The sequence below is a fragment of the Panthera uncia genome, assembly GCF_023721935.1.
Source record: "Panthera uncia isolate 11264 chromosome B2 unlocalized genomic scaffold, Puncia_PCG_1.0 HiC_scaffold_24, whole genome shotgun sequence".
Classification (NCBI taxonomy): Eukaryota; Metazoa; Chordata; class Mammalia; order Carnivora; family Felidae; genus Panthera; species Panthera uncia.
The window spans coordinates 33,207,233-33,232,813 of NW_026057580.1; the positions used below are offsets into that span (position 1 = coordinate 33,207,233).

General features: G+C 36.5%; 1 protein-coding gene across 1 annotated transcript in view; it reads left to right on the forward strand.

Moving 5' to 3' along the window:
• Positions 1-25,581, forward strand: part of COL19A1 (collagen type XIX alpha 1 chain) — a 323,690-nt gene that overhangs the window by 78,150 nt on the left and 219,959 nt on the right. The window contains exons 10-11 of the mRNA XM_049653877.1: positions 2,664-2,708; positions 5,039-5,083. Coding sequence (XP_049509834.1) covers positions 2,664-2,708; positions 5,039-5,083 — 90 coding nt within the window. The remainder of the gene's footprint in view (positions 1-2,663; positions 2,709-5,038; positions 5,084-25,581) is intronic.

Sequence of the window (25,581 nt, forward strand, 5' to 3'; positions counted from 1 at the left end):
AATGTCCACCCATCCAGTAGTTTTAGGTAGGCATTTATTTGCTCGGTAGAATCCCATTTGACCTCAAGCTGCATTAGGTTTTAGATATAGTATTTAGTTTTTATGCTACTTAACAAATCTTTTTTTTTGGGGGGGGGGGTTGGATATGAACAAAAACAAATATACTAATTTATCCCTTAAGAACTAGAAAAATAACAAATGATTTAAAATTATTAAAAGTTTCAAAATGGCTTATCTCTGATAACTTCAAGAAAATCAGCGAGAAGAAAATAAAAAGGTTTCTAAATACCAGTCTTGCAAACTTTAAGCTTCAACAGTATCCACTCCCAATCTGAAAATCGTGTACCTACTGGTGTGTGAAACTGAGTTTTTCCTGGGAGAATAATCAGTTGGTATCCCTGAGATTATCTGGGAATTTAGGATTAGGTTTACAAAACAAATTCCTAGTCAGGAAAGAGTGGGGACCAGTGAACACTGACCGTAGGAAAATACAACATTTTAACTGCAATAATCATGAAATCGGTGTCCATTAAAGAGAGAAATACAGCTTGATATCACAGTTTTAGCGATTTTTGGTATCCAGTTAGCAGTGTTTCTGGGTGGAGCCCTAAACTGACATGTGCCAGAAGTGACTTTAGGTGCTAGTACTTGGAACACATAGTACATAGCAGTGGGCTCTAAACAAAGAAAGAGAGTAGATACTGTCACTACTTTTTTTTCCCCAAAAAAGTATTTTTGGCAGTGTATACTGTATCAGTGTACTTTGCTGGATTACATGCCATATCTTGTTATGATGTGTAACTTGTAATATGATATAAAACATTATATTAGACCAACCGATGAAACTAATTCTGCTCCTTATGGACAAGTGGACATACTTCTGCGATGAGTAACTGAAGCTCAATTTCCACAGAATGTTCCCTGGTGTCAAATACTGAATGTGCTTTTACTGTCACTTTATCAAATGAGATGGGAAGTTTCTAATATATTTGTATAATAGTGCCCGAGGTCTAGAACTATAAAAATGTTTTAAAGAATAGAAATATGCTTATTACATAGGTAAGTACATTGTATTTTATTGATGCTTCAACACTTAATTACACTTAGCAGCAAAATTTTGCCTTTACTGTTTAGTATATTTTTTGATGATAGCAGTTCTACTGTGAAAAACTTAGATAACTTAATCTAAGAACAGCCCTAGACTTTAAAATATGTGTGTCTGTATATAGTGGTACAACTCTGTTATAAATGACTAAACCTTTCCAAAATATATTAATTAATGAAATAATAATTTTCTCTTTAGATTTAGAATATATTATTGCTATTTTAAAGTTTGAAGATGTAATTTTTTTCTTTTATATCATTTTAAGAAATGATATCTAACTTCATTCTAGGTAATGCTGAAAAATTGTTGTCTTATAAATTACTTATAAATGTTTTCTAGAAATAAAGTAGATCAATGGAATTTTTAAATTATTTTGAGCTGCCTCAACCTGCAAACTCAGGAGTCAAGTCAGTTCCTATAAGCAGAAAAATTCCTAAGCCCCCATTGAGAATGTGTACATCCTCCCAGGAATATCTCATTCTAGCTGGTGTGCTGTTTACAAACCACGCTTGTCAAAGAAATGACCCATGAATTCCAGTAATGCTGAGAACCTTTTTACCCAAGAAAGGAACCAGATGAATGTAAAGAACTAAAAATTCTTATAAGCAATTTTTCAAGTAAAATGGGATTGGGTTTGTCTTCAAAATTGATTTAAAGGCAATCAATGGATATGAGTTTTATATATGCAAATATACACAGACATACACGTGTTTACATACATATCTGTATGTCTATTGCTATAATAGATGTGATACATATCTATAATAGATGTATAGATGTATTCAGTTTTTATATGAGATCATTTACAAGCCAGAATTAAATCTTTTCCATGAGACAGTGTAGGGATGTGGCTATGTGCACAGAGCTGAAGTATATGTGTTCAAATTCCATTTCTATCTCCTATTTTGTGTAGGATGGTGTGATCATCTGTTGTAAGATTATCATAATCTATCTACCCAATAGATTTGTTGTGAGAACAGTTCCTGGCCCATAGAAATCCTATTCCAGGCTTTAATATTATGTCCAGAGGTTTGAAAAGAGAACATGAAATAAGGGGTACTAAATAGCTGTGGAGTTAGAGAGACCTCATTGAAATCTCAGGTAGTGCCACAAGTTGGGTGACCCTGAGCATGACTCAGAGACTCTGTTTTCTTTATTTTCTTTTTTTAGGTTTATGTATTTATTTTTAAAGAGAGAGAGGCAGAGAGAGAGGCAGAGACAGAGGGAATCCCAAGCAGGCTCCATGCCTGCAGCACAGAACCTGATGTGGGGCTCAATTTCATGAACCATGAGGTCAAGAACTGAGCCAAAATCAAGAGTCAGACACTTGACTGAGCTCCACAAACCCCCCAAGACTGTTTTCTTATTTTGTAAAATTGAAGTACTAACTCTATAGTTGTAAGATAAGGAGGGATAGATAAAAAGCCCCTGAATGTGATAGATGTTCAGTATTAGGCTACCTTTCCCCACCAAGCTAGAACTAATTCTTAAAGACTGCAAAAATTTCTTTATTCATTTGTTTTTTGCTAATAAAATTTATTTTCTATACATCTTGTAGGGTGAAAATGGTTTGCATGGAGTTCCAGGCTTACCTGGTCAAAAGGTAAAGAGTTTTTGAATGTTTTATAGAAATTAAGAATTTAACATCTTAAAAATTGAATCTGCATGTAGTATAGCGAAGACTCAGAAAGTTTATTTGATGAAACTTAATTCCCTGAAAGGCTCTTAGAAAGCCACTAATCGGTCTTTCAAAGAGAACCCATGGAAGTAATCCCTTTTCAAAGGAATCACTCTAAGAGAGAGCTTTAGCAACATGCTTCTCCAGAGAAGTCAATGATCATGCTTTCTGGGGGCCAGTGGAGTGTACAGAGCTGCTCTGATTGTGTTTTCACTGTTACTAGCGTCTAAAATGAAGAGCGGAATAATTTTTACCACCTTTGACTGTATTTGGTTCTTTCTTATTTATCTTCTTTTTGTATTTCCCAGGTTGGCTAAACATAATAGTTACACTGACATAAAATATTAAATGTTACAAAGATGCTACAACTAACCTCTTCAAAAAATATCTTTCAGAATAACAAACTCATAATAAAGATTTTTGCCTTGACTAGGCTGCTTGTTTCTGTGCCTACTATATTTCTCTTTACCAAGGTGAACTTCACTTGTACCTGTCCCAGGACTCTCTCCTCCTGGAAAGGAGTGTGACCAGCATTGCTGGAAGCACAGAGACTGGTCTATTCCAGTTTCCTGGAGGGATGGGGAGCCACTTCAGGTGGGGCCAGCTGTCATGATACCACTCAGATAATCTCACCACAGGGGAGAGCATTACTAATGCAATATTAGATGCCCACCCCAGCCAACCATATCATTTCTATGCTCTGAAAGTTTTACAGGTCTTAGCAGCAAGATGTCAGAAGTTACTACTGCATCTAGGTTTTTCTCTGTAGCTAAAAATTTCCATTTAAAAAAAAGATGTGCATTTATTTATAGTTACAGTGTTTGAAAAAACTTCCCTTACTTGGCTTGATAAAGATAATAAGATTGAACTGGCAGCGATAAAATGGCAAGCTTCTGAATTTCTTCACAGCAACTCTAGACAAAACCCATTGATACAGCATGTGCTGCCTCTGTGAGTTGAGCTGCAAGCCAAGGGATGTGCAGATTTATCTACTGGGAAATAGTTTTGGACTTTCCAGCAGCTGTTTGTGGTGGCTGCATCATGCTGACATTGTGACTGATGTACTGGGGGGTGTAGCAGCTTCGATGTCAGCTTGAATTAACAGATCAAGTTAAAGTCTATATTTTAGGAAAAATGGTCGAGTAAAGATAGACCATATATTCAGTGGCACATATGCCCAAATACTAATCTATTGTCTTTCCTGGTACCCTTTTAAAGGGAAAATGAAGCAGAAATAATAATTTAATCATGTATGTATGTGTGTGTATACATGTACACATATACATATATTTGATTGCAGGTATTATTTATAATATATACACAGACACTATACGTATAGTAAAAACCTGGCAGTTCGCTTCTAACATGAATTTTAATTGTGTCAAGTGTCACCTTGTTGCAGCATTATAGAAAAACTTGACATAAGAAACCCTTTATCCCTTATCTCTGTGCACTCAGGAAATATTTCATTTATTGAGTGCATCTTGTGAGTGGAGGGATGAGGATGACCTATATCCAGCATTCACTTGCTGGCTGTGTTGTCTGGAGTGCCTGACATGTACTTGGCATTCAATGAATATTTGTTTGAATGTATGCATCAAACATCAGTACCATAAGTATCTGTGCAGAATTAAGTGGGAAAATAAGCTTGTTGGGTCAGAGAGCGTTTTAGTTGAGGAATAGGAGACTTACACCTTTTGGAATAATTATGGTGGTTGAAAGCCAGCAGCCCTACAACTGCCAACGCCCTTTCTGTGACTGAGAGCCAGGTAAAGAACATGTTCGGCTCTGGTGTCAGAGCTGGAGCCAGGACTCGGGGTTCAAACCTGAACCCTTATTCATCACACAGCTCCCATTGGAATGGTATTCCATAGAAGTGAGCATGAGAAGGCTGTTTCTGCTGGATCTAGTGAAATAAATGGTAATAGTAATAATAACAATAATGGCTAACTTAGTGCCGGGCACTATGTTGATGCATTCAATTCTCAAAACACCTCTGAGAAAGGTACAGTATATAGAGAAATTCAGGTTTATGGAAATGACATTGCATGGAACGTACTATAATGAAAGTGTGGCTTGTACTCTTTAGTATTTAGGAATATTTAAATTTTGTCTAAGTTAATATTGGTTTAAAAATTTACATATTAGAAATGGTTTTTATTAGTTATTGGAAACATTATCATTATTATTGTAATAATTGTGTATATTAAAAGTAGTGTTCCCGTTATTATATATACCATATTCCTCTTCTACAGGGAGAGCAAGGTTTTGAAGGCAGCAAAGGAGAAATTGGTGAAAAGGTAAATATCTCTCATTACATAAGCATCTATAAAAATAAATTGTGTTCATGAAAATATTTTGAAGTGGAATATCTAACTTCTCTTATACTTTCTATATCCAGAATTCAGTAATTGTGTATAAAAAACCTTAAAATATTTATTTCACTTAAGTTATACTTAATACACTGGTGATTTTCAGACATCTTTCTAAACTTTGGATGGTACTTTTATCTAGATATTTCTCACTAAATGCATTTCATTGATATATAAATGATTAAAACATTTATTAAGCAGTATATTTGTGTGCTATCACATCACTGCTGCACTGTGTCCAAGTCTTTAAATAAATATTTTTTTTACATGTATACCTGGTTTATCAGTGGAATTTTTCCTGAGGAAATAAATAAGAACTGTAATTGGGTCAAACAGAAAATAGATGTGAAAATAGAATAGTTTGAAAGAGTTAAAATAAAGGGATGGTTTACTTTATTTATTTTTTAAAGTTTATTTTTATTATTTATTTTGAAAGAGCACAAGCGGGGGAGGGGCAGAAAGAAGGAGCTACAGAATCCCAAGCAGGCTTCACACCATCAGTGCAGAGCCCAATGTGAGGCTCACAAACTGTGTGATCATGACCTAAGCCAAGATCAGAAATTGGATGCTTAACCCGAGTCGGATGCTTAACCAACTGTGCCACCCGGGTGCCCTGGAAAGGATGGCTTAAAAGGGACAGTTTAAAAGAAAAAACACAGAGATTGTGTAATATCCCAGATTGGGTTATAGTAAACTCCTTAAACTCTACAAGTTTATCAGACTCAGAAGCAAAGAAAACTATGGATAGAGGTCCAGATTGGTGCTGAGAGAAGTGGTTAACCCAATATTCAAGCAATCTTTGTTTTACAAATTTACAGCCTTCTACTGAAAGTACAGAGAATAGAAGTGCCTTAGTCATCCAAAATTTCCCTTCAGACAATCATTTGAGTCCTTCTGCTTTTCATAAGTCCAGTTTGATTTTTAAATAGAACAAAACAGTACCATTCCTTTGTTTCATAAAATGTCATGTAATTGGACAGCCAGAATAAGGGAAGGGGGAGAGATAATCTCAAATTAGACAGTGTTGCCTGTATTTAGTTTTCTTGGCCATGATCAGTTGTTTGCTTCTTCCATAAGTATTTTAAACAGAATGAGCATCTATAATAATTGTAAGACAAATTATGCATAATGTAAGCTACTTGCTAATTACTTTTCCTCATAGAACTGTAAGAGAAAAGGACAGCCATATAATAATCATATAATTGAGAATTCCATTAAATTATGACTATTTTTTAAAAAGTGGATCTCTCCTCTTAGGAATCTTTTGAATATTTTTTTTTTAGTAGAATGACAGTCATTGCCTTTAAATAAATGCTTTAGGGGCGCCTGGGTGGCTCAGTCGGTTGGGTGTCCGACTTCGGCTCAGGTCACGATCTCGCAGTCCGTGAGTTCGAGCCCCACGTCGGGCTCTGGGCTGATGGCTCGGAGCCTGGAGCCTGCTTCCAATTCTGTGTCTCCCTCTCTCTCTTCCCCTCCCCCGTTCATGCTCTGTCTCTCTCTGTCTCAAAAATAAATAAAACGTTAAAAAAAATTAAAAAATAAATAAATAAATAAATAAATAAATAAATGCTTTATTTACACATGTTCCTGTTTTATTAATGGGACTTTACCTGTAGGAATAAGTGAGAATAAGCAAGGAAAGAAAAACTCTCTGTCATTTAAAGTCACCATCTCACTAAAATCTTAGTGGTTATTTTGATATTTTATATACATGGTTGGTATTACTCAGTAATAGATTCTCACAGGCTATGAAGTATAGAAAACTGTTCAATATATTTGGCTTTGAAGATTTCCCTTCTAATTCCTCATACCTATTAACAATTGCCTTCAAATAGTTTCACCAAGAGGTAAAAATATTTATGGAGAATGATGGAGATAACAGAAAGATATAAAGCATCAAATAGAAAAGACTGTACCTTGAATGAGAATTATAATTCAAATGGCTTATAGCCACATATAAAATTCACATAATAACCCGTATAATAAAAATATATTCTGCTTTATTATTTACCAAATAGCAAATGTTTGAGTTTTTCAGTGTTGCATGTTACATATTCTGATCTATGACCACATGTATTTTTCCATGAGATAAATAATTAATGTCAACTTTTTGTTCCTAGATTAGAAACTGTGTTTCTAGATTAATTAAATAAGTATGTGAAGCACTCATTTCCATGTGATACAAGCATGAAATCCTTTCACTGCTTACAACATAATTTGTTTTCTGAACAAAGACTACTTTATGTATTTATTTTTAATTTTTTTTTTTTGAAGTGTATGTGGGCATCCCGATTGGGTGGGGGCAGGTTGCAGGGGTGGTGAAAGAACTCACCCAAGACAGAACAAAAGGGATAAAAGTTTATTGAATACACTGCAAAGGAGCAGCATACAGAACAGCGAAGGACAAACCGTTTGCCATGAGGAGGTGGTGAGAAGCTATAGTTATAGAGGGGGGTAAGGGAATATGGAGACATATGGAATTTTACCTTTTTTGGTAATCTTAGGAACTGTGTCTGGTTGTAAGTAGCCCATTGGTTGGTTAGGACCTATGGCTTAATGAGTCTGTGCATTCAGCTCGGTAGTCACTGTGGACCCTTTGACTTGCTCAGGTTTCCATTACTCAAGCCTGTGACCTAAAACCAGCCTCTAACAGTATAGTTGACATGAAATGTTATATTAGTTTCAGGTGTACAACATAGTGATTCAACAAGTCTATACTTGATGATATGTTCACCTAAAGTGTAGCTACCATCTGTCACCATACAACACTATTACAATACTTTTGACTTTATTCTCCATGCTGTACCTTTCATCCTGTGACTTATTTGTTCCATGCAAGCCTCCCACTCCCCTATACCCATTTTGCCCATTCCCCTACCCCCTAAAAGATAATTTAAATTGAATTTATTTCTTTGTGTAAGACTATATAATTACAATAAGACTTACCTTTCCTCTTTAATTGTCTCATTGTGGCCTTTACTGTGTTTACAATTTGACTGTTTTGAATGATACAATTCACTAGTTGTAAAACAAAAGAATTCAGGGAGTTGTTATTGCTCAAAGATGTCCTACCTACCAAAGGCACATGGCTACCAGTTGAACAAGAAAACACATATCAACTGTCAAAGAGAAAACGCTATGTGATGATCTTAAAGTATCTTCATAGTGATGATACCACTATATGTTATTTTTTTAATGTTTATTTTTTGAAAGAGAGAGACACACACAGAGCATGAGTGGGGGAGGGGCTGAAAGAGAGGGTGGCTCAGAATCTGAAGCAGGCTCCAGGCTCTGAGCTGGCAGCACAGAGCCCAATGCAGGGCTTGAATTTACAGACAGCGAGGACTTAGCTGAAATTGGATGCTTAACTGACTAAGCCACCCAGGCTTATGTGGTATTTCTATAATCCAGTATAAACCAAGTAGAGAAATCTGCTGTTTTCCTTTATGACTACAAAACTAGCCTCTAGGCCAGTTTAATTCATGAGCCAGACTGACCAGGTGGTTCCTCAGCATGTCTAACGTGGTATCCTTAGTCCAGAGAAGAATTTATGAAATGTGAACAAGTAGAGAGGACCTGATTTGAGAGTATATTCCTGAATCTGTAGCAACTTATGATAGGGAAGAAATTTGTGTATTAACTGAGCAAGCACAATTCAGCCAAATCAGTCCTGAAGTGAAAATCATTTGAAGAACTAGTTCTTTCTCAAATTACTTAACGCTGGCAGGACTCTCTCTGAAGACAGCTATTTTCAGGTTCACTATTCTTTGGTTTAACATGTAGATGTATATGAATGAACCCATCCCACTGCCCCATTGCCTGTTGCCAAAGGCAGGTGAGCATCACTCAAGGATCCTTTGACTCTAACAGCATGCCTCATGAGGCAGGAGGGAGGAAGTCTATATTCTGACTGGGGAATAGACTCACAGCAGGGGGTCTGTGTCCTGGTTTCTCTGTGTCTTTAGGAGTGCTCCTAGGCATCCATTCTTTGGAGGATTTTCCTTAGGTTTCTTCAGAATTCTTGCAGGTTTTGTATGGGCTACTACTAGTGAACAAATGGAGAGTGCACCCTTGAGGTGGCAGTTACCCCTGTACTGTGTCAACCTTCCTTGCAGTGATACAGCCATTAACCATTCTTTTATGTTGCCATTCAAACTCCAACACAGTTTTTTGTTTTGTTTTGTTTTTGAGAGAGAGCACAAGCAGGGGAGGAGGGGCAGAGGAAGAGGGAGAGAGAGAGAGAGAGAGAGAGAGAGAATCTTAAGCAGGCTTTACGTCCAGAATGCAGCCTCAATCTCACAGCCATGATCATGACCTGAACTGAAATCAAGAGTCAGATGCGTGGGGTGCCTGGGTGGCCCAGTTGGTTAAGCATCCGACTTCAGCTCAGGTCATGATCTCATGATTTGTGAGTTTGAGCCCCATGTTTGGCTCTGTGCTGACAGCTCAGAGCCTGGAACCTGCTTCAGATTCTGTGTCTCCCTCTCTGCCCATCCCCTGCTCACACACACACACAATCTCTCTCTCTCTCTCTCTCTCTCTCTCTCTCTCCCCCTCTCCCTCTCAAAAATAAATAAACATTAAAAAGAATTAAAAAAAAAAAAGAGTCAAATGCTTAACTGACCGAGCTAGCCAGGCACCCCAGACTTAGTTTAAAAATTGATTTTTTCAGTGTTAAACTCAATTCTGCCAATCTTTATTGTTAAATATCATTTGAGAGGTTCGGCAAGAAGATGGCGGCATAGGAGCATGCTCGGTTCACCGTGTCCTGCTGATCACTTAGGTTCCACCCATATCTGCCTAAATAACCCAGGAAACCGCCAGAAGACTGGCAGAACGGACTCTCTGGAGTCAAGCGTAGAGGAGAGGCCCACGGAAGAGGGTAGGAAGGGTGCAGAGGCGGTGCACACTACACGGACTGGTGGGAGGGAGCCCGGGCAGTGGAGGGGCAGCCTTCCCAGCAAGGCAGAGCCCCTGAGTCTGACTTGCAAAAGCAGAGGGGCCGGACTCCATGAGTTCTGACAGCCAGCGGGACTTAACATCTGGAATGTTAAAAGTCAACAGCTCTGCTCTCAGAGAGCAGGGAGGGCGAGAAGACACCAAAGGGAGAGTTGTTGAGCCCCAGAAGACAGAGCTCAGCTTGGTGGGAAAAAAAGGCACTGGCCAGCGCCATCTCCCTCTCTAATCCCCCAGCTGAAATCCCAAAGGGAACCAGTTCCCCAAACTTGTTTGCACCACACAAACACCCAACGCTGTGCTTCTGTGGATCCATCCCTCCGACAGGTCTGCATGCCTCCCTCCCTGTGCTGCAGGCCCCTCCCACAGGGGACCACTGATGGCAAAGCAAGCTAAGCCTGCCCCTCCCACCCCTGTGCACCTTGCGGACCCACTCCCGCTAATATGCCAGATCCCATAAAGCAGCACCACAAGCCTGGCAGCGTGCAAGTAGCCCAGACAGGGGCCACACTACTCCACAGTGAATACTGCCCCTGGGAGAGGGGAAGATAAGGTACACCAGTCTGACTGTGGCCCCAGAGGTGGGCTGGGAACAGACATCAGGTCTGACTGCGGCCCTGCCCACCAACACAAGTTACTCCAGACAGCACAGGGGAAGTGCTCTGCAGTTCTGCACCACTCCAGGGACTATCCAAATGATGAAACAGAATAATTCTCTTCAAAAGAAACTATAGGAAGTAGCAACAACTAACAAATTGATCAAAAACGATTTAAGCAATATGACAGAACAAGAATTTAGAATAATAGTCATAAAATTAATCGCTGGTATTGAAAAAAGTATAAAGGACTGCAAGGATCTATTGCTATAGAGATCAGGGGACTAAGAAACCATCATGAGGAGCTAAAAAAATGCTATAAATGAGGTGCAAAATAAACTGGAGGCAACCATTGAAGCTCAGATTGAAGAGGCAGAGGAGAGAATAGGTGAATTAGAAAATAAAATTATGGAAAAAGAGGAAACTGAGAAAAAGAGAGATAAAAAAATCCAGGAGTATGAGGGGAGAATTAGAGAACTAAGTGAAACGTTGAAATGGAACAATATCTGTAATAGGAATTCCAGAAGAGGAAGAGAGAGAGAAAAGGGCTGAAGGTGTACTTGAACAAATCATAACTGAGAACTTCCCTGATCTGGGGAAGGAAAAAGGCATTAAAATCCAAGAGACACAGAGAAATCCCTTCAGATGTAACTTGAATCGATATTCTGCACGACATATCATAGTGAAACTGGCAAAATACAAGGATAAACAGAGAATTCTGAAAGCAGCTAGGGATAAACAGTCTCTAACATATAAAGAGAGACCAATAAGACTAGTGGCAGATCTATCTACTGAAACTTGGCAGGCCACAAAGGAATGGCAGGAAATCTTCAATGTGATGAACAGAAAAAATATGCAGCCGAGAATCCTTTATCCAGCAAGTATGTCATTCAGAATAGAAGGAGAGATAAAGGTTTTCCAAAACAAACAAAAACTGAAGGAATTCATCACCACTAAACCAGCGCTACAAAAGATCCTAAGGGGGATTCTGTGAGTGAAATGTTGCAAGCACCACAAAGTACCAGAGACATCACTACAAGCATGAAACCTACAGACATCACAATGACTCTAAACCCATATCTTTCTATAATAACACTGAATGTAAATGGACTAAATGCTCCAACCAAAAGACATAGGGTACCAAAATGGATAAAAAAAACAAGACCCATCTCTTTGCTGTCTACAAGAGACTCACTTTGGGCCTGAGGACACCTTCAGATTGAAAGTGAGGGGATGGAGAACTATCCATCATGCTACTGGAAGTCAAAAGAAAGCTGGAGTAGCCATACTTATATCAGACAAACTAGACTTTAAATTAAAGGCTGTAACAAGAGATGAAGAAGGGCATTATATCATAATTACAGGATATATCCATCAGGAAGAGCTAACAATTATAAATGTCTATGTGCCAAATATGGGAGCCCCAAATATATAAAACAATCACAAACATAAGAAACCTTATTTATAAGAATGTGCCAATTGTAGGGGACTTTAATACCCCACTTACAACAATGGATAGATCATCTAGACACAGGATCAATAAAGAAACAAGAGCCCTGAATGATACATTAGATCAGATGGACTTGACAGATATATTTAGAACTCTGAATCCCAAAGCAACAGAATATACTTTCTTCTCAAGCGCACATGGAACATTCTCCAAGATAGATCACATACTGGGTCACAAAACAGCCCTTCATAAGTATACAAGAATTGAGATCATACCATGCATACTTTCAGACCGCAATGCTATGAAGCTTGAAATCAACCACAGGAAAAAGTCTGGAAAACCTCCAAAAGCATGGAAGTTAAAGAACATCCTACTTAAGAATGAATGGATCAACCAGACAATTAGAGAAGAAATTAAAAAATATATGGAAACAAATGAAAATGAAAATACAACAATCCAAATGCTTTGGGATGCAGCGAAGGCAGTCCTGAGAGGAAAATACATTGCCATCCAGGCCTATCTTAAGAAACGAGAAAAATCCCAAATACAAAATCTAACAGCACACCTAACGGAAATAGAAGAAGAACAGTAAAGACACCACAAACCCAGAAGAAGAAGAGAAATAATAAAGACCAGAGAAGAAATAAACAATACAGAATCTAAAAAAACTGTAGAGCAGATCAATGAAACCAAGAGTTGGTTTTTTGAAAAAATAAACAAAATTGATAAACCTCTAGCAGGCTTCTCAAAAAGAAAAGGGAGATGACCCAAATAGATAAAATCATCAAAGAAAATGGAATTATTGCAACCAATCCCTCAGAAATACAAGCAATTATCAGGGAATACTATGAAAAATTATATGCCAACAAACTGGACAACCTGCAAAAAATGGGCAAATTCCTAAGCACCCACAGACTTCCAAAACTCAAACAGGAAGAAATAGAAAATTTGAACAGACCCATAACCAGTGAAGAAATTGAATCAGTAATCAAAAATCTCCCAACAAATGAGTCCAGGACCAGATGGCTTTCCTGGGGAATTCTCCCAGACATTTAAAGCAGAGATCATACCTATCCTTCTCAAGCTGTTCCAAAACATAGAAAGGGAAGGAGAACTTCCAGGCTCATTCTATGAAGCCAGCATTACTTTGATTCCTAAACCAGACAGAGACCCAGCAAAAAAAGAGAACTACAGGCCAATATCCCTGATGAATATGGATGTAAAAATTCTCAACAAGATACTAGCAAATCAAATTCAATAGCATAGAAAAAGAATTACTCACCATGATCAAGTGGGATTCATTCCTGGGCTGCAGGGCTGGTTCAATATTCACAAATCAATCAATGTGATACATCACATTAATAGAAGAAAAGATAAGAACCATATGATCCTGTCAATCGATGCAGAAAAAGCATGTGACAAAATTCAGCATCCTTTCTTAATAAAGACCCTCGAGAAAGTCAGGATAGAAGGAACATACTTAAATGTCATAAAAGCCATTTATGAAAAAAAGCCCACAGCTAATATCATCCTCAGCTGAGAGCTTTCCCCATGAGATCAGGAACACGACAGGGATGCCCACTCTCACCGCTGTTGTTTACTATACCATTGGAAGTTCTAGCATCAGCAATCAGAGAACAAAAGGAAATCAAAGGCATGAAAATTGGCAAAAATGAAGTTAAGCTTTCACCTTTGCAGATGACATGATATTATACATGGAAAACCTGATAGACTCCACCAAATGTCTGCTAGAACTGATACATGAATTCAGCAAAGTTGCAGGATACAAACTTAATGTACAGAAATCAGTTGCATTCTTATACACTAATAATAAAGCAACAGAAAGACAAATAAAGAAACTGATCCCATTCACAATTGCACCAAGAAGCATAAAATACCTAGGGATAAATCTAACCAAAGATGTAGAAGATCTGTGTGCTGAAAACTATAGAAAGCTTATGAAGGAAATTGAAGAAGACATAAAGAAATGGAAAAACATTCCGTGCTTATGGATTGGATGAATAAATAATTGTTAAAATGTCAATGCTACCCAAAGCTATCTACACATTCAATGCAATCCCAATCAAAATTGCACCAACATTCTTCTCGAAGCTAGAACAAGCAATCCTAAAATTTGTATGGAACCACAAAAGGCCCCAAATAGCCAAAGTAATTTTGAATAAGAAGACCAAAGCAGGAGGCATCACAATCCCAGACTTTAGCCTCTCCTACAAAGCTATAATCATCAAGACAGCATGGTATTGGCACAAAAACAGACACATAGACCAATGGAATAGAGTAGAGACTCCAGAATTGGACCCACAAAAGTATGGCCAACCAATCTTTGACAAAGCAGGAAAGAATATCCAATGGAAAAAAGACAGTCTCTTTAACAAATGGTGCTGGGAGAACCAGATAGCAACATGCAGAAGAATGAAACTAGACCACTTTCTTACACCATTCACAAAAATAAACTCTAAATGGATAAAGGACCTGAATGTGAGACCGGAAACCATCAAAACACTAGAGGAGAAAGCAGGAAAAAACTTCTCTGACCTTAGCCACAGCAATTTCTTACTTGACACATCCCCAAAGGCAAGGGAATTAAAAGCAAAAATGAACTATTGGGGCCTCATGAAGATAAAAAGCTTCTGCACTGGAGAGGAAACAATCAACAAAACTAAAAGGCAACTGACAGAATGGGAAAAGATATTTGCAAATGACTTATCAGACAAAGGGCTAGTATCAAAAATCTATAGAGAACTCACCAAATTCCACACCCAAAAAAACAAATAACCCAGTGAAGAAATGGGCAGAAAACATGAATAGACACTTCTCTAAAGACATCCAGATGGCCAATAGGCACATGAGAAGATGCTCAACGTCACTCCTCATCAGGGCAATACAAATCAAAACCACACTCAGATACCACCTCACACCGGGTCAGAGTGGCTAAAATGAACAAATCAGGAGACTATAGATGCTGGCAAGCATGTGGAGAAACGGGAAACCCTCTTGCACTGTTGGTGGGAATGCAAACGGGTATAGCTGCTCTGGAAAACAGTGTGGAGGTTCCTCAAAAAATTAAAAATACATCTACCCTATGAGCCAGCAATAGCACTGCTAGGAATTTACCCAAGGGATACAGGAGTGCTGATGCATAGGGGCACTTGTTTCCCAATGTTTATAGCAGCACTTTCAACAATAACCAAATTATGAAAAGAGCCTAAATGTCCACCAACTGATCAATGGATAAAGAAGATATGGTTTATATATATAGTGGAATACTACTTGGCAATGAGAAAGAATGAAATATGGCCATTTGTAGCAACATGGATGGAACTGGAGAGCGTTATGCTAAGTGAAATAAGTCATACAGAGAAAGACAGATACTGTATGTTTTTACTCTTATGTGGATCCTGAGAAACTTAACGGAAGACTATGGGGGAGGGAAAGGAAAAAAAAGAGGTTAGAGAGGGAGGAACCCAAAGCATAAGAGACTCTTAAATACTGAGAACAAACTGAGGGTTGATGGGGGGTGGGAGGGAGTGGAGGGTGGGTGACGGGTATTGAGAAGGGCACCTGTTGGGATGAGCACTGGGTGTTGTATGGAAACCAATTTGACAATAAATTTCATATTTAAAAAAAATATCATTTGATTATGAGAGAGAAACCTCCATGACTGCTACCCATCGCACAATTTTCCTGACATACTCTCTACATTTTACAGCTAAAATGTAGTCAATTTTGTTGATTCAGAATGACATTAAGTTAATGTGGGTACATATGTAGCAAATCTTTACAATGACTAATATGTTTCATCTAGTGTGGAATTTTTCCCTTTGATGAATTAAAATGATCTTATGCTTGAAGATTTTAAGTTTAGTGAAAAGAAAAATGACAGTCAAATGCTCTTTTCTTCATGAACCATCTGGCTCAGGGAGAGGTGGACAGTATCCAACATTTGACATTCTGTAGCCAAGAGTGCTCAAGGGTAAGCAGGTTCTGACTTACTGTTACTTAAACACATGGCTATTACCTACTTTGATCATCTTGATTACTGAGCTTTTCTTCCTCTCTAATAATAATAAAAGCAACCACAAAATTAACAAATGCATATGGTTCCTGCTTTAATTCATCTCTTAAAACTTTAGGAAACTGGTTGCTGTAAATTTTTAGTGGCTTGTGATTTTTATTGTCTTGTCGTTATCAGAATGTTATCAGAGTCCTGAAATGCCATATGACATAAAATAGTTACTTAAATTGGAAACTTATGTTTAAATATTTATTACTTTGGTTTTATAGCTGTTGCAAATATTTTCTGACAGAATCCACTGGAAAAACATCCAACTGATATCTATTCTTAGTTGGTTTATTTAACAACATATTGTTGTAGAATTCTGTATAAAATGTGATATTCAAATGAATAAAGCTATTAAAATGTCTATTATAATGTAAGGTAGAATACAAGCATACTTTACTACTCCTAAACTGCCTGGAGTTATTTATAATTAAACTATGAATCCAGTCATTTATATTTCTTCTATCAGCAATTAACATCAGGTAATTTTCAGATAACATAACTCAAATTTTCATAGGCCAGCCTAAAATAAAATATATATTTAGACTTAGTGTTGATTTAATGTATGACATAAAGTCTTTTGCCTTTGGTGGATGCTTTTGAAGATGTGATAGGAGACATCAAAATGTTTACTACAAAAAGTCCTTACTTACTTATTTCATAGTTTAATCTGCTTGTTTTGGTTTCTAGTCAAGTAAATGTTAAAGAGCAGAGGCACTGAATTCATTTCCTGTTATTCTGTTGCTTTTTGTTTTCAATATTAAAAATGTATTAGCACCTGTAACATATAGTATTTAGGCCGGATACATAAATGCTAGGCTAATGAGAATGATGGACATTGTATTCAGTAGCATTTTATTGATTTATTTCTCATAGATTGATTTAAATTTCACGCTCAATTCATAAAAACCAAGGTTAGAAGTTGGCTATTTTTATACCAGTGCCACAAAAAATATTTTTCCTACCAATAAAAAACTAAAATATTGACTTCTAGCATTAAGTTTCATGAAACTATGGTCAATCGGGAATCAGTAGTAATCATTTGCTACTACAAACAACAATTATGGCTTCAATAAGTCAAGACATTTTATACTATATTTTCTCTTTACATTGGTTAATTTTTCATTCAATTGTTGTCATGGCAATTGCACATTGAACTTGTGTTGAGAAGTCAAAAAGGTGGCTGTGATATTTTAACCATTTAAAACTTGTTAGAGAATGAGAAAAAGTCCAAGTAAGTAAGTCTGTGTAATATGCATAAACTGTTTTTTCAGAACATTCTGGGGACACCATGTAGGTCATTCAGCAGAAAGCACATATTCCTAGTTTTGGGAGTACCACTCCAAAGAGAGGTTAGATTCAACACTTCATTACGGAACTGATTGTGACCCATTATAGAATAAATGGATTCCCATTTCTTATGTTCCATCTTCTGGTCCAGCTCTGCCATTCCAGCGATGTAAATCTGGACATGTCCCTTGCTTTCTTTATAATATTCTTCTTTTCTATAAAATAAAGATAATTTCTGATTCATGAAATTGTTGTAGGAGTGAAATGAGTGCTTACTAAATAAAAGGTGCTCAATAAAAGTTAATATCCTCAACAGCCAAAATATGAAAAAATTAAAATATTGATATTTTGAGAAAAATAGATTTGATATAATTATTAAATATACTTTTTATTTGCCTAATACTACTTTCTAATTTTCCTTCTAAATGATTAAACAAAGACAAGAGGACATATTAGTTAGCTACTGGTGTGTAACAAACCACCCCAAAACTTAGTGGCTTAAAACCACTTTCATTTATTTAGTTCATGACTCTGTGGTTTAGCAGTTTAGACCGGGCTTAGGTCAGTGATTCTTTGGTCTCAGCTGATCTTGTCTAAGTTTCTTCATGTATCTCTTTTCAGCTGGCAGGTTGGCTGAGGGTGGCCAGCCTAGGTTGGGCTCTAATACACAACATGTCTACTCCACATAGTCTCTCACCCTCTAACAATTATCCCAATCTTATTCTCAAAGTTAAGGCAGGGGTCCAAAGAGAGCAAGCAGAAGTATATAAGTCTCCCAGCTCACAACTATCAGGCTATCACCTCTGCCACATTATTTTGGCCAAAGCAAGTCCCAAACTCAGCCCAGATTCAAGGGATGGGAAAATTGATGCCACTTCTTAATAATATAAGATGCAAAGTTGTATTGCAAGGGGTATGGATACATGGAGGGATAAAATGGGACTATTTTTGTAATAAATTGAACACAAATGAGATATTTTAATATAACAGTTAAACTCTACTTCAGAGTAAAAAGGTTGGATATATTTAGCAACTTTATTCTCCTTCTCCAGTGACCTACAGTATAATTCTTAAAGTTATGTTTACACAGTAGGACTTGGAGACTGTGTCAAAAGATATTCTTACATCTGAAATGATAGAGATGCTTTATATGTGATAGGAAAATATAAACATAAAACTCTTAATTAGAATGGGAATAGAGAAATACAATATATCAAATTATTAAACCAAGGAATAACTAGGTACTTTTACAGAGTCTCAAGTGTTTATTAATTTTAGCTAAAATAAAATTGAAACCAGAACAACTGGAAAAAGCAGGTCAGAGTTGAAACGTATTTTTAGAATTTCACTATTAAAGCTTTCTTGGCAATTATGCCTAGTATTTAAAAGTAAGACAAGAATGTTAAATACTGTTATTATAAATATAGCACTTTCCCATCATCACTAAAACAATTGTTGACATGTCACCTTATATCCTGTCAGTTGGTTACCTTGTAGAATTCTACTGAACATCAGTGTGTTATGAAATTGTTCTGTTTACTCTGGTAACATGTAAAACTTCTAAAGCTTTTAGGAAGGACTTATGTGTTTGATTTGACAGCTGACTCAAAAAATGAAGAGAACAGATGGAGTAGAATAATAGCTATAATTTTAAAAATCACAGCAATTTATCTGTGGCCAATGCCAATTGGTATGGGAGTCACAATGCCAACTTACAATTAGCTATGGTAGCAGACAATTGGGAAGTGTAAGGGTAATCCCACAGCCAAGCTAGAGGCTTAATGTTAGTCGTTGCTGATTGTGTGTCATTTTCTTGATTTTTCACAGTGCTAGTGAATGACTCTAGATTATGTGGAATATGTTTAACCCTCTGTTGCTGTATCTTTTAATAGTGGTTATAGAGAAAGTGAAATGTCAAAAAAAAAGAGGAGAATAACCATCAAAGGGTGCAATATTTCATGAATAGTAGTCTTTTAAAGTATTACTCTTAATGATTGTATAATATTTCACTATATAGAGATACATATTTTTGACTGTTCCCTTGTTATTGGAAATTTAAGACTTTTTAATTTATTTTTGTTTCTGTTTTCTTTTAAACATGTTTTAGCTAGTACATGTAACGCAGAATTGGCATGCTTTGGCAAGCATCTTTAAACATATCTCTTATTCTTCCTTTAGATAAGATTTCTGGAATTAAAATTACTGGGTTGATGAGTATGGAAAGTTTTAAGATCCTTAATACATATATCAAATTACTTTTCTGAAAGTTTGTTCTTTTTAATCAGTTTAAACATTCCAAAATAGTGGTTGCATCCTTATTCTGCCGTCAGTAGCTTTAAGTATTACATTTTTTTAATGTTAAAAATTTTCAATCAATAAGTATTATTTCACTTTAAATCTCTATTTCTTTATTCCTTATATTTCTTCAACTGCATCATATTAAACATTCACACACACATGATGGCAAAACTGTGTCATATGAAAATATTATTTTCATTTTAAGGTTTGCCTTTAATGCTTATTGTATACTGATATACAGAAATTGCAAATTTTTTTGATTGACAGTTGGCCTTTCTTTCCTGATTTCCTTAATTACTTCTGTGTTTTGAACTTCTGTGCCTTGAAGAAATCAGTTAAATATATGCTCATATTTTCTTCTCATTTTGCCTTTACACATCGTAATTCTTTCTTCCACCTAATATTTATATTGGTGACTATTATAAGGTGAGGATGAAACTCGACTTTTCCCTCGGTACCATGTCTGATAATAATTTCCTTATGTATTTGTTTATGATACTTTCTTTATCATGTACTAACTCGTATATACTGAGATTATGTTTGGGGTATGCATTCTGTCTGTTAATTATTGTATTACTGCCACATTATGTTAATCATTTTAGTTATATATTTTAACATCTAGTACTGGAAATACAGTTTCATTTAAAAATTTTAAAAGTTTAAAATTTAAAAACTTCTTTTTAAAAATTTTCTTGTAGTCCTACCCATTTACGGTGCTAACTTACTAGATATTTAAATTTGGATAGTAACCTCTTCTAACTTCAATTTCCTCATCCTTGAACTGGGAATAATACAATTCCTAGTTTATTGTGTTTGTGTGAAACGTAAATGATATCATCATGCAAAGGATCCTGCCGTGTACATAGTAAGATGCTGACAAAGTGTTTGCTTTTTTGTCTTCTTTATGAATTTAGTATCAATTTTCCTAGTTCCAGAATACAAACATCTTTGGTATTTCGATTGGTTTTATGTTAAATATACATGCTGATTCTGGGTATAGCAGAAGGTTTAGAATCAAGAACTAAAAAGCCATCAAGAATCAAGATACTTCTTTCTGCATTCTCTTCATCTCTGGCTGCATGGTGTCTCTTTTCTGTGGAACCACTCTGTTCACTTGCCTGTCTTATAGACTGACTCTGCTTGTTCACTGGTAACTTAATATTAAATAGCAAAGACATACTAAAAATATTAAATAGCAAAAAATAACTTAATATTAAATAGGAAAAAAGTATTAAGTGTGCCCCGGTTTGCATTCTTTCATAAGCCCAATGCTAATAACAAACTGCGATCAATGGATCTTATACCCACACTTTGAGTATAGAGGATCTGGTTGACTCTGGTTCTATCATCTGTGTCTGGAAAGCCATGGAGCCAATTCCACTGACTTAAAGAGAATGTATGGGATTTTTAAGAAAGGGCATGGGATGAGAAGAAAATAAGAGTGTGAGTATTTGGGAAAGCTCTTGATTTTTATATTTTTATTTAGGGTCTGTTCATTTTTCCCAATTCTCATATTGCTTCTAATTGCTAATTTTATTAATTGTATTAGTTTTTCCATTGAAAGCAATGGAGATATATGATAGTGTCATAGGAAATGCACATAGTGATTTCACTTCCTCATTCTAATTGGTTTTTTTTTCTCCTCATGTTTCACAACTTGCTGTTTGATTCACATTGGTGAAAGATACAAGATGGAAAGGGTAAATGTAGGGTGTCTACCTAGGAGACCTCTGCAGTAGGTAAGCAAGAGATGATTGTAGTTTTCTATTTTGGTGGAGATGGAAAGGAGTGGATAGATCTGAGCTATAACTTGGAGGTAGTATCAACTGATGAGAAGGTGCTGATACAGTCTATTGTCCTATTTCTGGACACTGTACATCATAAGGAACAAATTTGGGTGGGGGTTTATGCCACAAATTTGAAATGCCTGTACAGCATCTAATTAGATATGAGCCTGGAGTTCAGAAAAAAAGTCTGTATTATGTGACAAATGGGTGGAGTGGGTAGTCAGCACACAGCAATGGGAGTGGATGAAATTGCATAGGCGGGAGATCAGAAGTAGAACGCCTGGGACCACAAGCTGAGAAACATAAACACTAAGTTAAATAGAGGAAGAAGAATATAGAAAAGGTGCATCCAGAGAAATGCATGGAAAATCAGTAGAACGTGTTGCCAAGTAGAGGAAAGTGTTTAAGAAAGTGGGTGTTTAAATCTTCAAAATGTTGTTTAGAAGCCAAATAAGGTATACGATCAGCATCTAATGTTTACTGAACATTGACTACATGCAGGAATTTTTATTCCATGAACTTATATGAATTACCTCATTTAATTTTCCCAACAACCCTATGCTATTATTATCCCCATTCTACAGATGAAGAAACAAATGAAAACAGTGAAAAGTTAAAAAGAAATACCAGAGCTCTAACTCACTGCCTGCCTAGTTGAGCAGGCAAAATTGTCCCCATAGGTCATGGGTGACTTTGGCAAAGGTAATCATGGTGGAATAATAAGGATAGATACCATGTTGAAGTTTGTTGAAGATTAAATTGCAGGTGACAAAGTAAAGAGCATGCAGAAAACCCTCTCAAGGCCCGGATGTGTAAGGGACAACAGCAATAAGGCAGTAGCTGGAGGGGCTGTGGATAATTGAAGATGAAAACCTTAATTCACCAATATCCAAAGCAAGCATGAGTTCTTGATAGGAAACTATTGTTGATCAAGAGAAGATCCCAAAGAAATGTACAAATCCAGCTCACTTAACACAGAGTTGCAAATGTCTTGTAATTCCTAAGGAATACCAGACTTATGCCAATAATAATTAGGGAATTATCATTAAAATTAACAAGACAAAGGTATCGCTATTTTTGTTTAACAACATTCTTAAATTTCTGGCCAATGCCAATTTTAACTTCCAAATTATAGTTTAAATCTATCCATTTCTCTCCGTATCCCCCAATACCACCAAATCATAATCTTTTATAAGTTAGCTCTTAACTAATCTCCTTTTTTCATCCTTGCTCTTCTCTCACCCCTTCTCTAAATTATAGAGAATCATGTGAGTCTTGTCTTTAAAATATTTAGTTGTTGGGGCACCTGGGTGGCTTAGTCATTTGAGTGTCAGACTGTTGATTTTGGCTCAGGTCATGATCCCAGGGTCATGGGAGCCTGCTTAAGATTCATTCTCTCCTCTCTCTCACTCTCTCTCTCTCTCTTTCTCTGTCTTTCTCAGGGCACGCTCGTGGCTCAGTAGGTTAAGTGTCCAACTTTGGCTTAGGTCATGATCTAACGGTTCTTGAGTTCAAGCCCCACATCAGGCTCCATGCTGGGCTCCATGGTGGGCTCCAGGCTGATGGTACAGACACTGTTTGTGATTCTCTCTCTTCCTCTCTCTCTCTCTACCCCTTCAAAAAAAAAAGATTCTCTCTCTGCCCTCTCCCCCACTCACATGCTCTCTCTCACTCTCTAAACAAAACTAAAAAATAAAATATTTAGTTGTTTTTCATTAAGCTAAAATCCAAAGTCCCTAACATATCCTACAAAGTCCTGCGTTGTGGCCTCTATTTGCCTCTCTGAACTCATATCTCCCCCACATCCCTGTTCTCTCCTGCTCTAGCCACAGCAGCCTTCATTAAGTTCTTTGAACTTACAAGATCTCCTCTGCCTTAGAGCTGTCCACTGCTGTGCTCGCTGCTTAGACTACTTTTCTCTTCACTTGGCTAACTTCTATCATATCTGGGAAGTCATTTTGTCAAAGGAGGCTTCTTTGATGTTCCATTCAAAATCAGTTCCTTTTGCTATAATTTCTCATTATAGCTTGAACACTATACTTCACCTTGTAGCACTTATCACAATTTAGAATTATAAATTTACTGACATGAGGGTTTTATTTTTTCATTTCCCCCAATAGAGTAGAAGTTTCATGAAAGTGGGAACCATATCCATCTATGTCTTTATCTCCAACACCCAATATAATGCTTAGCACATAGAAGAATTCAATTAGTTAATTTAACACTAGAGGAGATGAGTGAAAAAAAGTTTAAGTTGTGTTTCTTTTCAGCCTCCTGAAGTATTTGATAATTATTATTTTGATTCATTTAATTTAGTATCAACTCTACTTTTTCATACTCCTGCTATTGAGTTCATGAGGTAGAGTTAAATATCAAAATTCATTTTACGTAAGAGCACCTGGGTGGCTCAGTCAGTTAAGCATCTGACTTTAGCTCAGGTCTTGATCTCTTGGTTTGTGAATTCTAGTGTTGGGTTTTGTGCCAACAGCTCAGAGTCTGGAGCCTGTTTTGGATTCTGTTTTCCTCTCTCTCTGCCCCTCCCCTGCTCGCTCTCTCTCTCTCTCTCTCTCTCTCTCTCTCTCTCTCTCTCTGTCAAAAATAAATAAACATTAAAAATAATTTTTTCCAAAATTCATTTTACATGGATGATCCTTGGAATTGTATTTCAGAAAAGACAATATTTAAACACTGATATATGTAATAGTATACTAAAATGTGCGGGGAAGAAATTGGTCATGTATTTCCATTTTTCAATATTTGTGAAGCACATTCCCTTTGACAAGTACTATTTATTTGCATATTCTATAAAACAAAATAATACTGTTCTTTTAATACCACATATTACACTGTCTTTTTAATTTAGTAGTAGTGTTAATGGTTGTCCATTGATTCTTGTGCCATAATTTTTACTTGCAATTACAGTGGAACTTTGGAACTATTGACCATAGTGACCTTAGGCTAGTTTTGTTAAAGAAATTTATTCAATAACTATTTTATGTAATTTAAGGACAAAGCAATATGGAAATTCAGGGGCACATAATAAGAGATAAGTAGAAAAGTCATGATCCTCACTTATGTAATGATTAAGACAACTTGACTTCTGATAGTTTCTCACTAATCAATGCTTGAGTATTCCAAAAAGGTGGTTTACAGTTTGTCTAGATTTTGCTTTTATTTTGACTTTATTCCAATTATCCTATTTCTTCACTCCAGGCTCTGGTGTTATCTTAGATTTCTACTCCTAGGTTTAACCCCTTTCCCCAGGGTCTGCCTGTGCCTTAGACTCAACTTTACTGTCCCCCGTGCTCCCCTTTCCTCAGCTTCTTGTGAACCTTGCCACCTTTTCTTTACCACCTGTTTCCTTTCATCCCATCCGAGCCTGATTCCCTTTTTAGGTTACTCTCTTTCCATTTTTATTTCAGAGGCTCTGAGAAGGGAACAGGATTTTTAATATAAATATAAGAATTCATGAACAGGTGACTTGGGTATTTTTTTGTACTCAAAAACAAGGACATCTATTGTACAGTTCCCCCTCACACCTGAGCATTCCCTAATGAAATTGCATTTTAAATTAAGACTAAAGTAAAGGCCACCTTAAATTTGGTAACATAGTTTTTAGCATATAAAAAGGATGTGGTTTTTAAGAAGTATCTTTCCGTGGAATGGATTTAAAAATTAATCTAGCTATTGCTTCTGCTTAATACAATCGTCAAATATTCATCATTTCTAACTGTTTTCACTAAATCTCAGTTAATAAATATACATTATTAATTAAATCTCTTTGATGGAGATGATTCCAGATGGTGGGAGGATAATTAATTCAATGTCACCAAATATTAGATGACAGGTGCATTATTTTTATTTAGAAGCCACTGGCATGTGAACTTTCACATTCAATGTAAAAGCAATTCACTGTATGGTAATTGCTGAACAAGTGTGTCCCATCAGACTTAAATAACAGAATTCCA